This window comes from Poecilia formosa, unplaced genomic scaffold (assembly GCF_000485575.1).
Source record: "Poecilia formosa unplaced genomic scaffold, Poecilia_formosa-5.1.2 Scaffold585, whole genome shotgun sequence".
In the NCBI taxonomy this organism is placed as follows: domain Eukaryota; kingdom Metazoa; phylum Chordata; class Actinopteri; order Cyprinodontiformes; family Poeciliidae; genus Poecilia; species Poecilia formosa.
This window is the reverse complement of record NW_006800524.1, coordinates 74,707-92,053: the sequence shown is the minus strand read 5'-3', so window position 1 is coordinate 92,053 and position 17,347 is coordinate 74,707. Positions and strand designations below refer to the sequence as shown.

Genomic DNA, 17,347 nt, shown 5'->3' with positions numbered 1-17,347 from the left:
TTAGTCAAATTCTTTATGTACAGGCACTTGTTTGTGCCACCAAAAGAAAAGGATAGTTTCACTATATTTGATGTATTTTTTAAAGTAATGAGATACAAAGTTGTAATTATCACTTTGTAGATCTCAGTTTAATCTCATAAGACTTTGAATTGTAAAATCATGGAATTTAATTATAATTGGGATTTTAAAATGCAAAACTGTGAATAATTTTTCACTTTTTATATTATAATTATGACTTTCAATCAAAATAATATTGTCTTTGTAACAATTAATTACTTTAGCCAGGGCCGTATTTACAAGGATGTGGGCCCTGGGGCTAAAGCCAGTTTCGGTCCGCTATCCTTTTCAGTTAATGGATTGGTTAAGAATGATGCATGTTAGGTTTAATTCATCCACTAGCCAATGACTCAACCTTTTTCCCAAAGAAATGCACTATAACTTAATTTTTCAAATACTTGAATATTGTTTATATTTGTAAAAATCACAAAATATTAATACAACTCACCTATTTTTGACCCTATGAGTTTTATATAAATTACTATGTTTGCAAAACATAGGTTTGATATGTTCCCTAGCCAATAACGCCATGTTGTTGCCAAAGAAATGTACTTTAGCTTTATAATTTTTCAAATACTTGAATATTGTTTGTATTTGTAAAACAACAAAAAATGTTAATGCAACTCACCGACTTTTGATCCTATGAGTTTTACATAAAGTACAATGTTTGCGATTATAAAAAAAAAAAAAAAAAAAAAATTAAAAATAGATAAATCCTTTGGGGTGCCCTCCAAAAATTGGAGCCCTGGGCTACTGCCCTAGTAAGAATTATAATTATCAAAAATTTATTTCAGGAGTATTTATTTCCGCATATTCATTTTGGGGATTCTAAAAATATATATTTGTTCTTGCTGTGTATTTATACATAAATGCTCAGCAGGGACTAAGTGTATTCTTGAAGAACATTGCCGTTATCTGATTTAAATGTTCGTGCTTTAATTGTGAAAAGCTTCGGGCCGGAATTGGCTTCGTTATCGTTTCTCACGTACTTGTAACGGTTCTATGAAGCTGTCAACACGGATTTAAATCGCAAACCTTTAGCGCAAATAAAAACAATGACAAACGGAACAAAAACAGGAACCACACCCCGGAACAAAAAGCAGCATTAGCGGACTTTCCGGTAAGTTTGCTGCCGTGTTTTGACCGGTCGTCTTTTTCCGTTAGCCTATTAGCTGCTAATAGGGGGAGGATAACGTTAGCTTGACTTAACGTGTTAAGAGTCCAGAGAAATGGCTCTGTTTTTAACTTAAGCTGCGTCTTAAACGTATCTTATTTTACACTAAAGTGACAGATTTTCAGCATTTAGTGTGTTAACGTTGCGTTTTTATTTTTGTTACGTGAACAAAAGGAGCCGAGCAGACTGTCTGATAATCCAGACAAAGGTGTTTTATTCTGCTGGAGAAAAGAGGAGCAGTGTCTGCTGGAAAACTGGAGACAGAAGGACAGATGTTTTATTTCTGAGTGTCCTCAGACCTTCTGGTAGTTCAAGGGCAAATAAAATGCATCGAGTCGGCTGGGTTTAGATTTAAATCTGCCATCAACATCCTTAGACTTTCCCCAGAAATGAAAGACAATAAAGGGCGTGTTGATCAATCTTTGACTAATCATCCTGAACATCCACCCAGCTTATTCTTACAAAAAAGGTTGTCCATTAAAAAAAGCTTTATTGATTATTTCTTGTCATATAAAAGCTAAAATAAAAAGGCAGTTCCAACAATTTTATGTAAAAATATGAACTATTTTGAAGCGAAGCACAGAAAAGTTTAATTATTTCAGAAAATCAAACGCATTATAGATTAATTACACAAATTGTAAATTATGATGATTTTCCAATTAAAATGAATGAAAACATGATTTTTAAATTTAGAATGTTACACAAGAACAATAAAAACATATTTTCAAATACAGAATGTATGTTTAATACCTGATTAAAGTTTTATTTTTCTCAAATATTTGTAACATATTCTAATTTATTGAATATGACTATATCCTTGATCTACAATATTCCACATTTAAATTTTGCTGCTTTTCTTGTTTTCTATCATGACATTCAAAACAGTTTATTTTCGCTCCAGTGTCTCCACTAATGTTTACTGTGAGAATAAAAGGACAATAAGGTGTCAGATTTTATTACCAGATTAGCTTGATACAAAAGCCAAACATGCAAACAACTGCTGCTTCCTGGAGTTTTGTTTACAGCGCTACAATATATTGAATTACAGTTGTTGTTGCAAACATCAATATCAGCTTATTAGATGCAAAACTGCTCCAGATGTTATTTTGATTAATAATAGTATTGTTATTTTGAGACAATTTTTAAGTAATATAATGGAAACACAAAAAATTACCAAGTATTTTTGGTTTAGTTTATATTGGAAATATCTTAGTATGATGTTGAAATAAGACAAAATAAACTTACAAGTTACTCGTCAGAAGGATTTAGAAGCTTGTTTAGAGTCAATAATTATTTAAAGTTGATGAAAAACTACTAATCCACTGGTAGATTATTTCACTTTTAACATGACATTTTTATCATGTTACAAAATGAAATAATCTTCCAAAAGAACCAAAACTCTTTCATTAATATTAAGGAATTATTGGCTCAAAACAAGATTCCTGAAAAGTTACCTATAACAAGAGTTGAGTAGTAACTAGTTACATTTACTCAGTTATATTTACTTGAGTTTTTTTGTTTTAAATGCTTTCCTATGCTGTACTTTCTTCAGGTCCTTAAAATACCAAAATTTCCACTTAATTTTATATTTTAGTCCATCTGATGTAATTTTTAAGTATTAATTGATTGATGATACATCAATCATCAATCAATTAATGTAAGAACTAAGATTTCAGATGTGCTGTAATCCATTAAAAAAAGAATAAATATTATCATAATTGCATTTTTTCCCATTTGAAGAGCAGAAAGTTGACATAAAGAAATGCATCTGCAGATATTTTTTGTGTTTCGGTCTCATCATGATATTTCTGCTTTGTCATTTAGTCTCTTTTGTTTCTACCTTATGCTTCCCACTGACTAAATACGCTCTCCAATCCTGTTTTCACGCTCCATTCATCTCGCCGGTTAACACCTTCACACCAGCCAGGCTGCCAAGTCCAATCCGCCTCTCCGCGTTCCTTCAGAGCGCCGAACGTCAGAGGGACGCCAGCCATGCCGGTGGAGAGCAGCAGCAGCTCCGGCTCCCGCCAAACCAAGCAGAAGAGGAAGTCCCACAGCCTGTCCATCCGCCGGACCAACAGCACGGAGCAGGACCGCTCGGGCCTGCAGAGGGAGCTGCTGGAGGGGCAGGTGATCACGCCTCAGAAACGACCTGCTGTTCCTGTTTAAATGTCAAACTGCTGTTAGCCCGCCGTCCTGCTGGCTGCACCCGTAAGCCTAAGCCAATTAGCTTGTAATACAGCCGTTTAGAGGACATTATTGCTGGCTTAAGCATGCTGCAATTACTGCATTATTGATGTAAGGTTATTTTCATTTAGCTGGGAACAGCTGGATTAGGAGAATTGCTTGGATAGAGGCTGGTTTTGCTTCAGTTTGACAGGAATTAAAGCTGTTGGATGCAGAATAAATCAGATTTATCTATATTTACCTTCACAACACACAGTAAAGCAATGAGACAGAAAGAGTCATGCTAGTGTTGAAAGGGAAGAGTAACTTCTATGTGAATTTGTTTGCATTTATTTGTCAGCTATTTTCTTTTATTAGGCAGGACCGTTGTTTTATTTAAACTGGGATTAAAAACTATTCTTTAAGTTTAACTGGAGCATTTTATTAAACTTGATGACCAGGTCAGTTGCAACCAGCAATAAATGAATCACATGATTGATGTGATTAAAACGCTCAATTAAAACGAGCGCAGTAATTTCCATTTGTATGATTTATTGTTTTTTTTTCTTTTCTTCTAAATGCTGGATGATTAAAGTCTTCAGTCTGGTGCCTTGGTCTCAACTAGCTCTTATTTTGAAGGACAGTTTAGTTTACAGAGACTTCATGATTCATTTTTTGTTGTTTGTTTATTTATTTTGGAAATTTAAAATGTCTTCCAGTTCCAGCGTTAGTTCATTAGAATCTAAAGTTCATTAATCTTTGAGAATGTGCTCTTGCCTCATTCTGTCATTGTCATTACATACTATTAGAAAACTCTCAAAATAACAATCACTTGATTGGTTTATCATTCTATTGATTGATTTTCTAGTGACACAATCATTTAGATTAATAAAGAAATGAACAAATTACAAAAATATTTGCCTTAAAGAGGCACATCTCTCCAACTTTCATAGTTTTTTTAATGCATTTTATGAAGATGGTGTTGGTATTTGACCTGTTAATTATCAATCAGAGTCAATCATGCTGATCGATCAGGGTTTTGATAAAGTTTATTTTGGAGTGAAATTAGCTGAATCATTGAATTAGTTTTGTTTTTCCAAACCAAAGGCAGGCCCGCTCTGTTTGTCATTCTGAATATTTTACTAAACTTTTTAGTGTAATATCCGTCTTACTGGTTTAATGGGAAACCTGAACAAGAGGCTGCAGTTGTCTTTATTTTAATGGCTTCCAGTTATTTACCAGCGGGAGGTTAAAACTGAACACCTGATATTATTTTAGCTTTGAATAAACATATTTCTGTGGGTTTTTTGTATGACAGAGACATAATGTCAGATTGTGGAGACACAGGAGGTGAATATTTTGGGATCTGAACCCCTGTAAGCGTTTGTTGTGATCTTTTCCTCTCGACTTTATGTTTTCACTCTGGTCCCTTCTGGTTTCAGTCCTGTGATAATCTGGACTCCTTCGGGAGAATGGAGGTAAGTTGCAGTAGCCAACAGCCCTGGTAGTTTAGGGCTGAGAGTAGGTGTTGTGTGTCTGAAATGATTCAGGTAGTTGTTTAGTAAGTAGTTTTGGTAAATCCAGCTCTTGGATGTTGGTGTTTAAAAGGGGAAATTTGGAGAAAATTTCTCTTTCAGTAACTTTTTCTCATGATCTTCTGCTCGTATTTAATGATCTCATTTATTTGATCCACCTGCTTTCTGCAATCAGCTGGCGTTTCAGATTCACAGATCAACAATTCTCCGATATGGACAACCTCGTACACACAGTGACACCAACTGGCCAACTCTAGAATTACAACTGAAAATAACATGAAGGTGTTTGGCCTGATATTGAAAGCAACTGATTTGAAAAAATAATTATTTTGTCTGATTTTATTTTTTGTTACTTGTATGAATTTTTATTTCCTCATAACTTTATATTTTGGTCCATCTGAAGATGTAATTTTTAAATTTTAATTGATTGATAATTTGATCAGTTACTCAGTATTTGAGTAAACTTTTCACAAAATGTTTTTTTATTCTTACTTGAGTAACTTTTTATATTCATTTGAGTAAAAATATGTTGAAGTAATGCTACTCTTGAGTACAATTTTTGGGTATTCTGTCCACCTCTCCATATTATAGATAAATAGATATATTTTAGCAGGCAGTGTATTTTGATTTGTGGCAAAGGATAAAAGCAGCATCACCTTTTCTTTTTCTAGTTTGCAACCAAACATTTAAATTAAGTGTTTGTAATTGTTAATACTCTCACTAGTTATCGGATTAGTCCTGGTAAGGAGCTTTCTTGTTTCTCCACTGTTTATAAATATTTCCACTATCCTCCTTTTGAAAATAATGATCTTTGTTCTTAATTATTTACGTTAAATATAGGGAGTTTTATATTGCCTTTTTTAAATGATCATAACTAAAAAATAAATAAAATTTAGTGAATACAGGGCTTGAGAAATCAGCTTTGCTTTCTTTTGTAAATTATTCTCATCATCATATCTCATTTGATAGCACGCCGCCGCGCCGTGATCCCTGCCACGCCTTTCATTTCTGCCCAGAGTTTGTGCCGTGGCACTGAGCTCTCCGCCGTCGGCTTCAGGCCCGTCACACTCGACTGGTTTTCTTTGAAAAACGTTGCAGCGAGAATCAGTTCAGCTGAAACAAAGAGATCTGCTCTCTGCTTCTCCACGGAAATGCAGCTGTGTTGTTCCTGCTGAGCTGCAGCTGTAAACGACGCAGGATTTAATCTGATTTAAGCTGCTAAAACAGATTGAGGGATAATTCATGTTAAAGAGGAAAAGATAAATCTGTGTTTGGTTAGAGGTGAAAACTGGCAGAGACACTGAGAGAAACTACTTTTACATCAGACTCATAAAACATTTTTAAAGCATGAGCTCATAATGGCTGTGAACCAGCAAGTCTAAGCTTGATTTGATTTTATATTCTGCGAAGGAAACAAATCTGCTCTGTTCATTTGGATTTCTTTCCTTTCCAGACACCAGAATTTGTTTTACATTAACATTATTTCTTCTTGGTTTTTAATGCCAGTCAGCAGGTGTTTGATTCATTTTGGAGGTTTTATGGACATGTTTGAAATTGAGCTGCAAACTGCTGCAAATTTAAACGTTTTGCACAACTTTTAAATAATTTTTACAACCAGTCTTGCAATACAGTTGAAGCCATATGTTTACATACCGGACACATTTTTTTCAGATCAAACTTCTCTCATTTTAGGTCAATTAGACTCACCACAATTATCTCTATTTGTTAAATGCCAGAAAACTTAGCAAGAAAGTTTTTTAAAATTTCTTTTTGAATTCTGAAGTTTACAATATGAGGGATAATTCTCTTTCAACTGGATAACTGGGTCAAACCTTTTGGGTTCACCCAGTTTTCTGGGATTTAGAAAATAGAAATAATTTTAGTGATTCTAAACGACCTAAAAACAAGAGATGTTTGTCTGATTTAACTTCAGACAGTGACAGTATTTGGTTCCAGTTGTACTCATATTAGCATTTCTTTCGTCTTGCAGGACTCCAAGCTGCCTCTGTCCCTGAGGACTAACCTGTTGGATCTGTTCAGTCAGATCGAGAGAGAGTTCGAAAACCTCTACCTGGAAAATATCGAACGTAAGTTTTCCAAAACTGGTGGAAGATTTTTGTCTGATTGAAATATTTGCTAAGTTTTTTTCTTAATATTTTAGTTGTAGATTTTGGCTCTAAAAGTCTCCAAGCAGCTTCTAAATCTGTTATGTAACTCAAAATCAGTGGGACGGTTTATTCAGAAGAAGCTCTAGTTGTTGTTGGTAGCTTAGGTTCTGATCAAATTATCAATTTATTATCAATCCTCTTCAATAAAAATAATTATTTAGCAACAAAATGAACAGCTCTCCAATGCAGAGGTTTAAAATTTATCTTGATATAAGCTTCATTTGAAATCCAACTTCAAATGTAATGAAAATGATACCATGTAATGCAGGTAAGCTAATGACTGCTGATAACTGCTCAACAGAATAAATCTGAGCTTTGCCTTCAAGCTAGCTTCACTGAAAGTAATCATTGTGGGACTTTTTCTTATTACTCCTGCTGCAGTTTTATAGTTCCAGTTGTTTGAAAATCATTTCTATGAACAACTTGAAGGTTTGTTAGATGGGAAAGCTTCACACTCTTGCTTTTTAAGGTTATTTTTTAATTAGCTGAAATTAAATGTTTTAGATTTGACCTTACTTGTCCAGAGCTTTTCTACATAGATTCTTAATCACTTAATCACTCATATCTATTTGTGGCCTGGTGCAAACACCAAAACTTTCCAGGACCTCCTGCTGTAGCCACTAAAACTGCTAACCGAAGCATCCTGTGACTTTCAGTCCGCAGAGAAATCGAATCCCTGAACGATCGCTTGGCTGCAGACGGACAGGCGGTCGAAGGAACAGATTTAGCAAAAGGAGCTCTGAAAACAAAAGGTGAGTCATTTTATCAGACATATTTAAATGAACGCACAAAACCTTTCATTTTATCCCCATTTTATAACAAACTGGGCTAAGCCTTCCCTGTTTAAGATCATTTTTGTTTGCTGGGTGCAATAACAATTATACACTAATTTTCTCTTCAATATCGCAGTTTAGTTTAGGTTTGTGTTTTGTATTGACCTGTGGAAGATGAGATGAATCTCCTCTGATTTATCTGTTTTAATGCGCAGCGAGCCACAGCACCAGCCAGCTGTCTCAGAAACTGAAGACAACCTACAAGGCGTCCACAAGCAAGGTACAGACTTCAGCATCAATGGATTTCATTTTTCATTTCCTGTTATTGTTCTGTTAACAGAAAAAGTAAGGTTAAATAAGATGTTAAAATATTTAACTTAGATATGGGTAGAAGAGAACTGTGAGCCAAATATGATGTGTGAATGTTAAAGAGTGGAACTGCTGTCTTTTCACCCTTTCTTCACTCATAGCCGCGTTCAAATTCTTGCCATGCCAGAGTAGTAGGCGGATCCCGCAACTTCAACGTAACCAGTTGGGAGTTGTGGGGTGGAGACTCATGGGTAACTTGTAAAATTTCTCCCCCCCTGTGTGCCAATATGCATGAACAGCCCAGCCAGGGGGTCGACACTTCCTCCCCACGAGACTTGGTCATTCAAATGTAGGAGTTTGAGCTTTTCTCTCAGTTTCTGCGTGAGATAAAACTCCTCTTATCTCACTAACAGGCTTGTTTTCAGTTGCATCTCTTTGGCTTTGATTTAGCTTCTTTTTGGCATTCACATAATGGTACACTGTGGAGACGTCTTTAGCATAAAGCTAAATAACAGCATAAAGCAGCTGTTATTTACAAACGCTTTTTACGCCAAAAGTAGGAGATTCACCCAGAAGGGGGATTCAGATGCTGTTGCTCCGTTGTAATCCAGTGTGCAGTCTGCTCAGCCCGCATTGTTTTCACTTTTTGAAGAGTTTTTAAAGAGTTACAACCACCGGATAGAAAGTTTTGTCGCTAGGATGAGGTGTTCTTTTTTTTATTTTATTTTTATGTCCGTATCTAAATTAGTTTATTTTGCAAAACTGCAATGGAAACACTTTGTTTGTATCACATTATCAACAACTGGATGTTTCTACTGGTGGAAACCACAAAGAAGATGACAGGAAGTGTTTGATGAAGTACAAACTTATCCACATGATTTTTATTGTTTCTTATTTAATAGAAACACAACAGTTGTGAAATTACATGTTTTTTTTTTTACCTTAGTGGAATATTGACTGTGTTTTCCGCTCATATGTAATGAAAACTCAGATACCGTGTGGTTTGACTCAGCCACAGATCATGACAGGTTTGGGGTCAGGAAAAGGGCAGCTAGCACCTCTGCAGACCACACACATCCTGGACATACTCTGTTTATACTGTTACCTTCCTACAGAGACAACCCTAAAACAACACTAGAGCTGTTTTAAAATACTCTCTGTGTGCCATATGTTTCAAAAACACATCCTGGTAACTGAAGAGAGAACACAGGTATCAGGGAAAAGCAGTCGGATCCATCCAGAGTGCAGCTGACAGCTCTGCAGCTCAGCCACGTTCTGTGCATCCTCACTCACTCAGCTCCCCTCAGAAAATTCCCCAGACCGTGCAGGGACCGCTTACATCTCGTCTGGATCCGTTTATTTTCCGACAGACTTCACGTTTTGCTTAGCGCTCTGCATTTGGGTTTGAATCGGAGTTTGGCTGCAGCAGACTGCATACCTCAATCTGCAAAAACTCAACATCTTAAGTATTTTTTTAGTTTCTAGTTCAAATATTTTAGCACATTTGAAATAACCCAAAGCTTACTTAAACATACTGTTTCAGCAGGAAATAGGTGCTTGTTATAAGTCAATAATTTCTTAATTTTGCTGAAAAAGTTCTGGTTCCATTGGCAGATTATTTACTTATAACACAGGAAAATGTCCTTCTATAAGTTAAATAATCTACCAATGAAACAAGCACTTTTTCAGCAAAATTAAGGAATTATTAACTTAAAACAAGCTTCTGTTTCTCGTGTACTAAGAAATTTGCACTAGAAACTAGACCAAAAAAAGGTTTTGAGTTTTTGCAGCGCAAACGGTAGCTCACTAACAGCTGGGTGCTTCACACTCACTGCTCACAACTTTACTCTGCAGTGCTAAAGCCATAAACTCCCCTCAGTCCCTGCTGCTGCTGCTTTACTTTAACTGCATCATCATGCATCAGTGTTGAACTGGAATCATTTCTGGATCCATCACAAATAGATGGGAAACCAATAATTTACTTCACTGTCCCATAAAGTCCCTTCGTTTTTCTGCTGCTGGAGTTTTTTTACTCACTAACAATCAGGAGCAGTGTTTTCCATCTGCTTGAGTCATTTGAAGAAATAAATATTTTTAGTGTCTGCTAAACAGGAAGACTGAACTTCCTCTCAGATGAATGATGCCTTTTTTCTCCTCCTTCGTTTCAGTCTGAATTTATTTAGCAGTTTGTGCCCGAAACGCACCAGGACTCCTGTTTGCATCATTCCCATCTTTAATGTAAACGCCTCCATCAAACCTCGATTCAACTGATACATTAATGATAACCTGTTTCTTGTCCCACCAGCTTTCACCCTGTTTTTATTTATCCTTTGAGCTGTTTTGATAAATTTACCTTTTTTATCCACTGATCCAGAATAATTGAACCCATTTATGTTGATTTGATCTTTATGTTGCAGATCTGTTTTTGCTATTAGCTGATGGTTTTTGTTTTCAGCATCAGGTTTGCAGGGTTTATACCTACTCTAGTTTATTTTAAAGCATACAAAAGGTTATTAAATTAGTCAATAAATGGTCTCAGACTAATATGTAATGTAAACTTAAAGCTTCTTAGCCCTGGCGTACTACAAGGACCCTGCAGAGCATCTCCTCCTGACCTGCTTCCTCCCTAAGAACAGGATTCCTGCACAGCTCTGAAAAATAAAATGGGATCAGTTAAAGATTAGCCTAATTAATCAAATAAAGTTAAAGAAAATGAACTATATTTGACTAAAAAGGCGCCAATAAAGGCAGAATAAACAGAAAACCAAAAAGTGATGATTCCATTTTAAGAAGCTGCGTTCAGGAACCCTCCCGTTGCGTTTTTGCCGTTCTGTTGTAACGTTGGTGTGGCGTTGGTGTCAGATTGTGTCCAGCTTCAAAGCGACCACGTCCAGAGCGGTTTGCCAGCTGGTGAAGGAGTATGTCGGCCACAGGGACGGCATCTGGGACCTCAGCGCCACGCGCGCCCAGCCTGTGGTGCTCGGCACCGCGTCTGCAGGTACGCGCTGACTGACTCACCTTGTTTTGTTTTGTAAATACAACTTAAATGTTTTTCCTGTTTTTTGCTTTTTTCCACAACAGCTTCAATATTTAGCCTTCTTCTGCTTTTTGTCCAATAAAACCTGGATGGATTATTTGTCAGGGATGTGTAAAAAAGCCTGAGGATAAATGAATATTTATGCAAATTAAATTTGAAAACATTTATGCAGTTGAGAAAAAAACCTTTAATTCAACCTGAAGATCTCTGTTTACAGGAGAAGTGATTATAGTGTCTAATAATTGTGTTATTGTTGGGTTTTTTCTCCTTTTAGATCATTTGTTTTCCTAACATGTTGGCATTCTTCTTAAAGCCAACATGTTTACCCAAATCCGTATCAAATTCAGACACCTTGTAATATAGATGGTTTAGTTTAACAGTTTAAAAGCTATAAATATGCATCTACAACACAGGATTTCACAATTATTTTTAGTATTTATTTGCAATCAAAAATCAGATTTGTGTTTTGTTACTTTAGAAAATATTGCAAGAAATTTAAAATATTTATTCCTCATGTCCAAAATCTACATAAAGAATAAAAATGGGACTTTTCTTTTGATTTATTTGGCAAAATAATAAAAATAATAATGATAGTAGATTTTATTTGGAATGCATTTTATATCTTTAGATCTAAAAGGACACAAATAAAAACAAACCAATTACAATGGATACACATATATGTAATGTGTCTGTAAAGTTAAACATTTATTTGTCAAGTGTGTGAATTGCAATATGTAGATTTTTCCATCACCATTTAAGAAAAAACACGATCAAAAACAAGAATATTTTGTTAAAATAATTCCTGAGTAGAAGCAGGAGACACTGCCTCCCACAGGTGTTTTGGGTATTTTTGTTCAAAATTTTAAATAAAACTGCAAAGAATTGTTCATTTTAGTTTAATTTCTATGAAAAACCTCAGACTGTTGAATTTATCCTGACAGACCACACTGCCATGCTGTGGAGCATTGAGACCGGAAAGTGCCTCCTCAAGTACCTGGGCCACCAGGGATCAGGTAGCATCCAAGATATTTGATCATAATGTGTTGAAGTGAAGTGGACGGTGTAGAAACAGGAGGTTTCATTGATGTGTGGTCTGTTTTTCCTCAGTTAACTCCATTAAGTTCCACCCCAGTGAACAGATGGCTCTGACTGGTAATCATCCACGCTTCCGTCACTCAGATATTTATTAGATAAAATACTGCAGCTCCGTTTTTACACTCGTTAAACCCTCCGTCTCTCCCTGCAGCCTCTGGAGATCAGACGGCTCACATCTGGAGGTACATGGTGCAGCTTCCCACTCCTCAGCCCGTCGCTGACACCACCGTAAGCCTGATCTGCAGCTGTTCGCTCGTCACAGCGACTCCAGCAGATTTTATTTCCGATTCACTCCCCTGTCGTTCCTGCAGACGCCCTGTGAAGACGACGTGGACTCCTCGGATAAAGACGACGCCGACGGCGACGCAGAGGGCCCGAACGACTGCCCTTCAGTCCGCGTACCGACCACGACGCTGCGCAGCCATCAGGGCGTGGTGATCGCTGCCGATTGGCTGGTGGGGGGCAAACAGGTGGTGACGGCCTCCTGGGACCGAGCCGCCAACCTGTACGACGTGGAGACCTCGGAGTTGGTCCACTCGCTCACTGGTAGGATGCTCTGGCGTTGGAGTCGGGTTCGGTTTAAAGAGTACGAGTTATGCAAAATTCTGCATGTTTTGTACTTCTGTTTGGATCTCAACTGCTTCTAAAAACAGACTAAAAAAAAACAAACATCCAGCCAGTTTTAGGCAGTAAGTTAATGTTTTTGGGTGTCTTGAAAACAAGCCGTTTAAAAATTCTCTGGAATGTAGCGTCACAAATTAGCAGCTCAACCCGTTGCCTAGCAACCCCAGTCAAGCTCTGCCCGTTGCCTAGCAACCCACGCTGTTCTCCAGCTGGTTTTCCCACTGTGTATGCACTGTACAGTGGCTGCTGCTGCTTAGATGATGGTTTTAATCTCTTTTTATCAATTGCAATTACTTTGTACTAGTTCTTTTTGTATTTCCCTTTGACATCTAGAGGTATAAATAAAATCTATTATTATTATTAGTATTATTATTATTATTATGACTGTTTTGTTGTTTATTTGCCACCCAGAAACCACTTGCTGCATTCTTATTGGTTGTGCAGGAGGCTTTACTAATTCTTTTCAAAGATGTACGGTTGTATAATTTGGTGGTATATGAATGTTGAGTTGGGGTCATGGCCAGCAGCAGCTTCTGTGGATTTAAAGTGACAAGATGTACAAAAACAGATCGAAATAGGCAGAATTGAGCAGACTAAAATCTCATTATATAAGAATGTTTTTATGCAAAAAGAAAGAAAAAGTAATGAACATGATTTGTATAAATCTGTCCTGACCTGTTCAAGGAAGCATCTTTACGTCTCAAACACCTGCAATCCTTAGATGTCTCTGTGCTTCAGCACCTGGCTTCAGTGTTCGCTCTTTAGCAGAGCTCTGTAGAGGCCAGTGACGCAGCTTCACCATTTAACTCAAGTGTGTAGGACAAGGGACACCAGAGCTTTGAAACAAATGTGTCTGTGAAGGTCATGATCAGGAGCTGACCCACTGCTGCACCCACCCCAACCAGCGCCTGGTGGTCACGTCCTCCAGAGACACCACCTTCCGGTTGTGGGACTTCAGAGACCCGTCCATCCACTCCGTCAACGTCTTCCAGGGACACACAGAGTCAGTCTGACGCAAACAAACATAGAAAAATCTAGAAAACAATTAAAATTCTGCAGGTTTCCTGAATGAAAACGAGCGTGTAAAAGCTGTTCCTCTGCAGCACGGTGACGTCTGCTGTCTTCACCGTGGGAGACAACGTGGTGTCGGGCAGTGACGATCGCACCGTCAAAGTGTGGGACCTGAAGAACATGCGGTCGCCCATAGCAACCATTCGCACCGACTCTGCCGTCAACAGGTGTGTGAGCCGCAAACCTGCCGATGCTCGTCAAACAGCAACAAAACATCAGACTAACGAAAAACCATCATGGCAATCACAATAACATATTAAAACTAAAAGTATTTAATGGATTTAATACAAAAGTAACATTTTTAGTTTAGGAAAGATTCATTTCCTTTTTGAAGGTGTGAAATTCAAACACACCTTAAATTATTGTTTATGTACATAGATATGTGCGCTCAGATCAGTCTCACTGTGCACGCAGATTGGTGGCTCCAAAAACGCCATAGAGAGGAAAAGAAACTCTTTCTTTACAGCTGGAGACAAAAAATGCATCGTCTCACCTGAACTATTGAAGCTAAACTGCTTTGAACAAATGAAAACCATATAAATCCCAAATAGAAAAGCACTAAAGTCATGAGAAATGATCCCATGTTCAGCTTGTTGCATCAGCCCTTTTTCCAAAGTGACTCAGTTAAAGTCTGTTAATGTAAAATAATGTAACTTAATGTGAAACCGTTCCGCAGACTGAGAGTTTTTGGTTTTTATAGTTTTTCTCAGTCGTTCGGTGCATCTGCACAACAATGCGTCCATTTTTAAATAGGTAAAAACTGCAAAACCTGTTTCACTTGCTCAAAACCAATACTTCATTCCTCAAAAGCAATTTAGAAAAACCTGAGAAAATAAAACTTATGATTTTTTTATGAAGTCCATTTGGTTACTTGTTTTGGGGTTTTGCCTCAAATTAATGTGAAAACTGCAGCTTAAAGGATGAGTTCTTGTTCCAGTGTTACTTTTTATTCATTCTACTTTGTTTCGTCATTAAATCCTACCTAAAATAAATTTTACCACCAAATAAAGACAAATCCACTCACAAAGTCAGAATTATTCATTTCTGGACGCTGAGCTCAGCTGTGGGAAATAATCTGTCCTCAAATTTTCATCCAGTAACTTCATCACTAACATCTCCTTTAAATCTGTTCTTCACAAGTGCAGCAGGAAGTTAGGAATAATTATTCTACTTCCTGTTTCCCGTCAGGATCAGCGTGTCGGTGACCCAGAAGATCATCGCCCTTCCTCACGACAATCGGCAGGTCCGACTGTTCGACATGTCTGGAGTGCGACTGGCTCGGCTGCCGCGGAGCAACAGGCAGGTCAGTCGGCAGGACGTGAACTCCAGATGGACTTTTAGTTTCTTTAAGGTTGAAAGATTTTACAGACAAGTAGATAAATAAAATTAAACTAAATATATTTGGTACAGTCCAAACTGACCAGGTTTTTGCTTTCATGGTAATTTGGTTCTGCCATAACAAAGCAAGGGGAGTAAAATATTCATCTTTCTTCAGCATCATAAATGAAGAAACTTTCACTTCTTAATAGTAAGACCATTAAAAAAATTAAAAACAGATTCAAAAGTCAACAGGAAGCCAGTGAAGAGACGATAAAACCGAAAATCGTGCTGCAGCATTTGTACCAGCTGTAACACAATGTCTTCAGGTGCAACCCCACAATTTATATCAAAACATGCAGCTCAATCTCAAGATGGGGGAAATTAGTCTTGCCCACTTAGTCTATTTGTCTTTTATTATGTTTCTGAATTACAAACAGCCCTAAGATGTTATTAATGCACACAACTCTTGTAGTAAAGAACAACTTGTTGCTTGATGTCCATTTGACATCATTGCTTAGAATCCAAACTTTGAGAATCTGTAAATAAGTCAAAACACTCCCAATGTGTTCATGGTTTTATTTGCAAAACAGCGCCGCCCTTCTCATTACGGTGAAGAAAGATGTCAAGATGTTACTTTGGGGGTCGTTTCAAGTGTTTGTTAAACGGGTTAAATGGTTCTGAGCCTGAAAAAGTTTGAGAAATGCTGATCTTCAGTCATGATGTTTGGTCATGATATAGCGCCGTCTTTCGGGTTTCATAAATCTCTTCAGGATTTCTCTGGAGCTGGTGGTTTTCTGTCAAAACGCTTCAGAGCCCAGTGATGTCTGAAGGAACTTTTGATCGAATTTTAGAGATTGTTGTTGGGCCAGAGGTGATTATTGGTGGATGTTGTTGCTCAGGGTCACCGTCGGATGGTTTGCTGCTCCGCCTGGTGTGAGGACAACGCTGCCTGCAACCTGTTCACCTGCGGCTTCGACAGGCAGGCCATCGGCTGGAACATCAACATCCCGGCTCTGCTGCAGGAGAAATAACCTCCTCCTCTTCTTCTTCTTCTTCTTCTTCTTCACGTTGTTAGCACACAGTGAAACCTCACCCACAGCGCGTGTTTGTGTCTCGACAGATGTAAGCAGTTTAGTTTAGATGTTAGTGTGACTCTATGGAGTCGGTCTTCAAAGCCTTAGGATTGTTGAGGTTCCTCAGACCAGACTTTCTCCAGGCTGAGGGGCTTGAAAAGCATCTGTCTCACTTTCCGTCACTGTTAGCAACAAAGGCAAACCTCTGAACCACTCACTGATGAAAGCACAAACAATGTACAGAAGCTCCTGCTTACTGCAAGTTAACATGTTTCTCTGCTGCTTCCTGCTGCTTTTAGCTCCAAAACTCCAGATCTAATGTTTGCTTCAGGTGGCAGATTAAAGGAAACATCTGTGAATTTTTCTGGTTTGGTGTTGCACATAATCCCTGTTATCTTTTAGTTTTTTTCTGTATAAATTTAGAACCGTGTTTTCCTCTTGCAGACAGACAGAAGGTAGATCAGATCAGCAACAGATTTCTGATTATTTAGGCAGTTTTCTCTTCAGAGGTTTTCGAGTCTCTGCAGAAACTTTATGCACCTTGTTTTTGTTTGTTTAAAATAATGTCTGTTACAGATTTTATTTTTTAAGGGAAAATTCTTCTTTACTGTTTAACTTGTGGTCATAGATTGACTATGGATGAGTTGTTTCCTGATGTGCAAAAGTGTTCAAATCCCTTGAACTTATTAAAACCTTCAACTTCAAAAATGTGTTTTATTGGGATTTTATTAGATGGAACAACACAAAGTATTGCATGTTTTTACAAGTCATAGTCAAGTATTTCCAATAATAAAGAGTTTAAATAGACTGAATTAGAATGAAATCAACGCAGTTCTGTGGTCAAAGAACAAATGCAGAAAAAATTTAAATATTTGAATAAAAGAAAATCTGACTTAAATAAACCTGTCTGTGAAAAATATGGGGGGGGAAACTGTGAAATTGGAA

At 37.4% G+C, this 17,347-nt stretch overlaps 1 protein-coding gene across 6 annotated transcripts; it reads left to right on the top strand.

Annotated features, from left to right (window-relative positions):
• The first annotated feature begins 1,001 nt into the window (after positions 1–1,001).
• LOC103129849 (WD repeat-containing protein 37) lies at positions 1,002–17,112 on the top strand. 6 transcript variants are annotated; one of them, XM_016665457.1, is made up of 17 exons: positions 1,002–1,177; positions 3,159–3,361; positions 4,840–4,875; positions 6,923–7,019; positions 7,757–7,852; positions 8,089–8,153; positions 8,482–8,531; positions 10,351–10,420; positions 11,045–11,180; positions 12,161–12,232; positions 12,327–12,371; positions 12,466–12,542; positions 12,626–12,860; positions 13,800–13,941; positions 14,042–14,176; positions 15,198–15,312; positions 16,229–17,112. In XM_016665457.1, exons 2-17 carry the CDS (start codon positions 3,224–3,226, stop codon positions 16,358–16,360), a joined length of 1,641 nt encoding a protein of 546 aa, XP_016520943.1. In that variant the 5' UTR covers positions 1,002–1,177; positions 3,159–3,223; the 3' UTR covers positions 16,361–17,112. The 6 variants fall into 6 exon arrangements, with proteins under 6 accessions (XP_016520943.1, XP_016520942.1, XP_016520945.1 ...); XM_016665456.1 differs by having other exon boundaries at positions 3,155–3,361; XM_016665459.1 differs by lacking the exon at positions 4,840–4,875 and having other exon boundaries at positions 3,155–3,361.
• Positions 17,113–17,347: the final 235 nt, after the last annotated feature.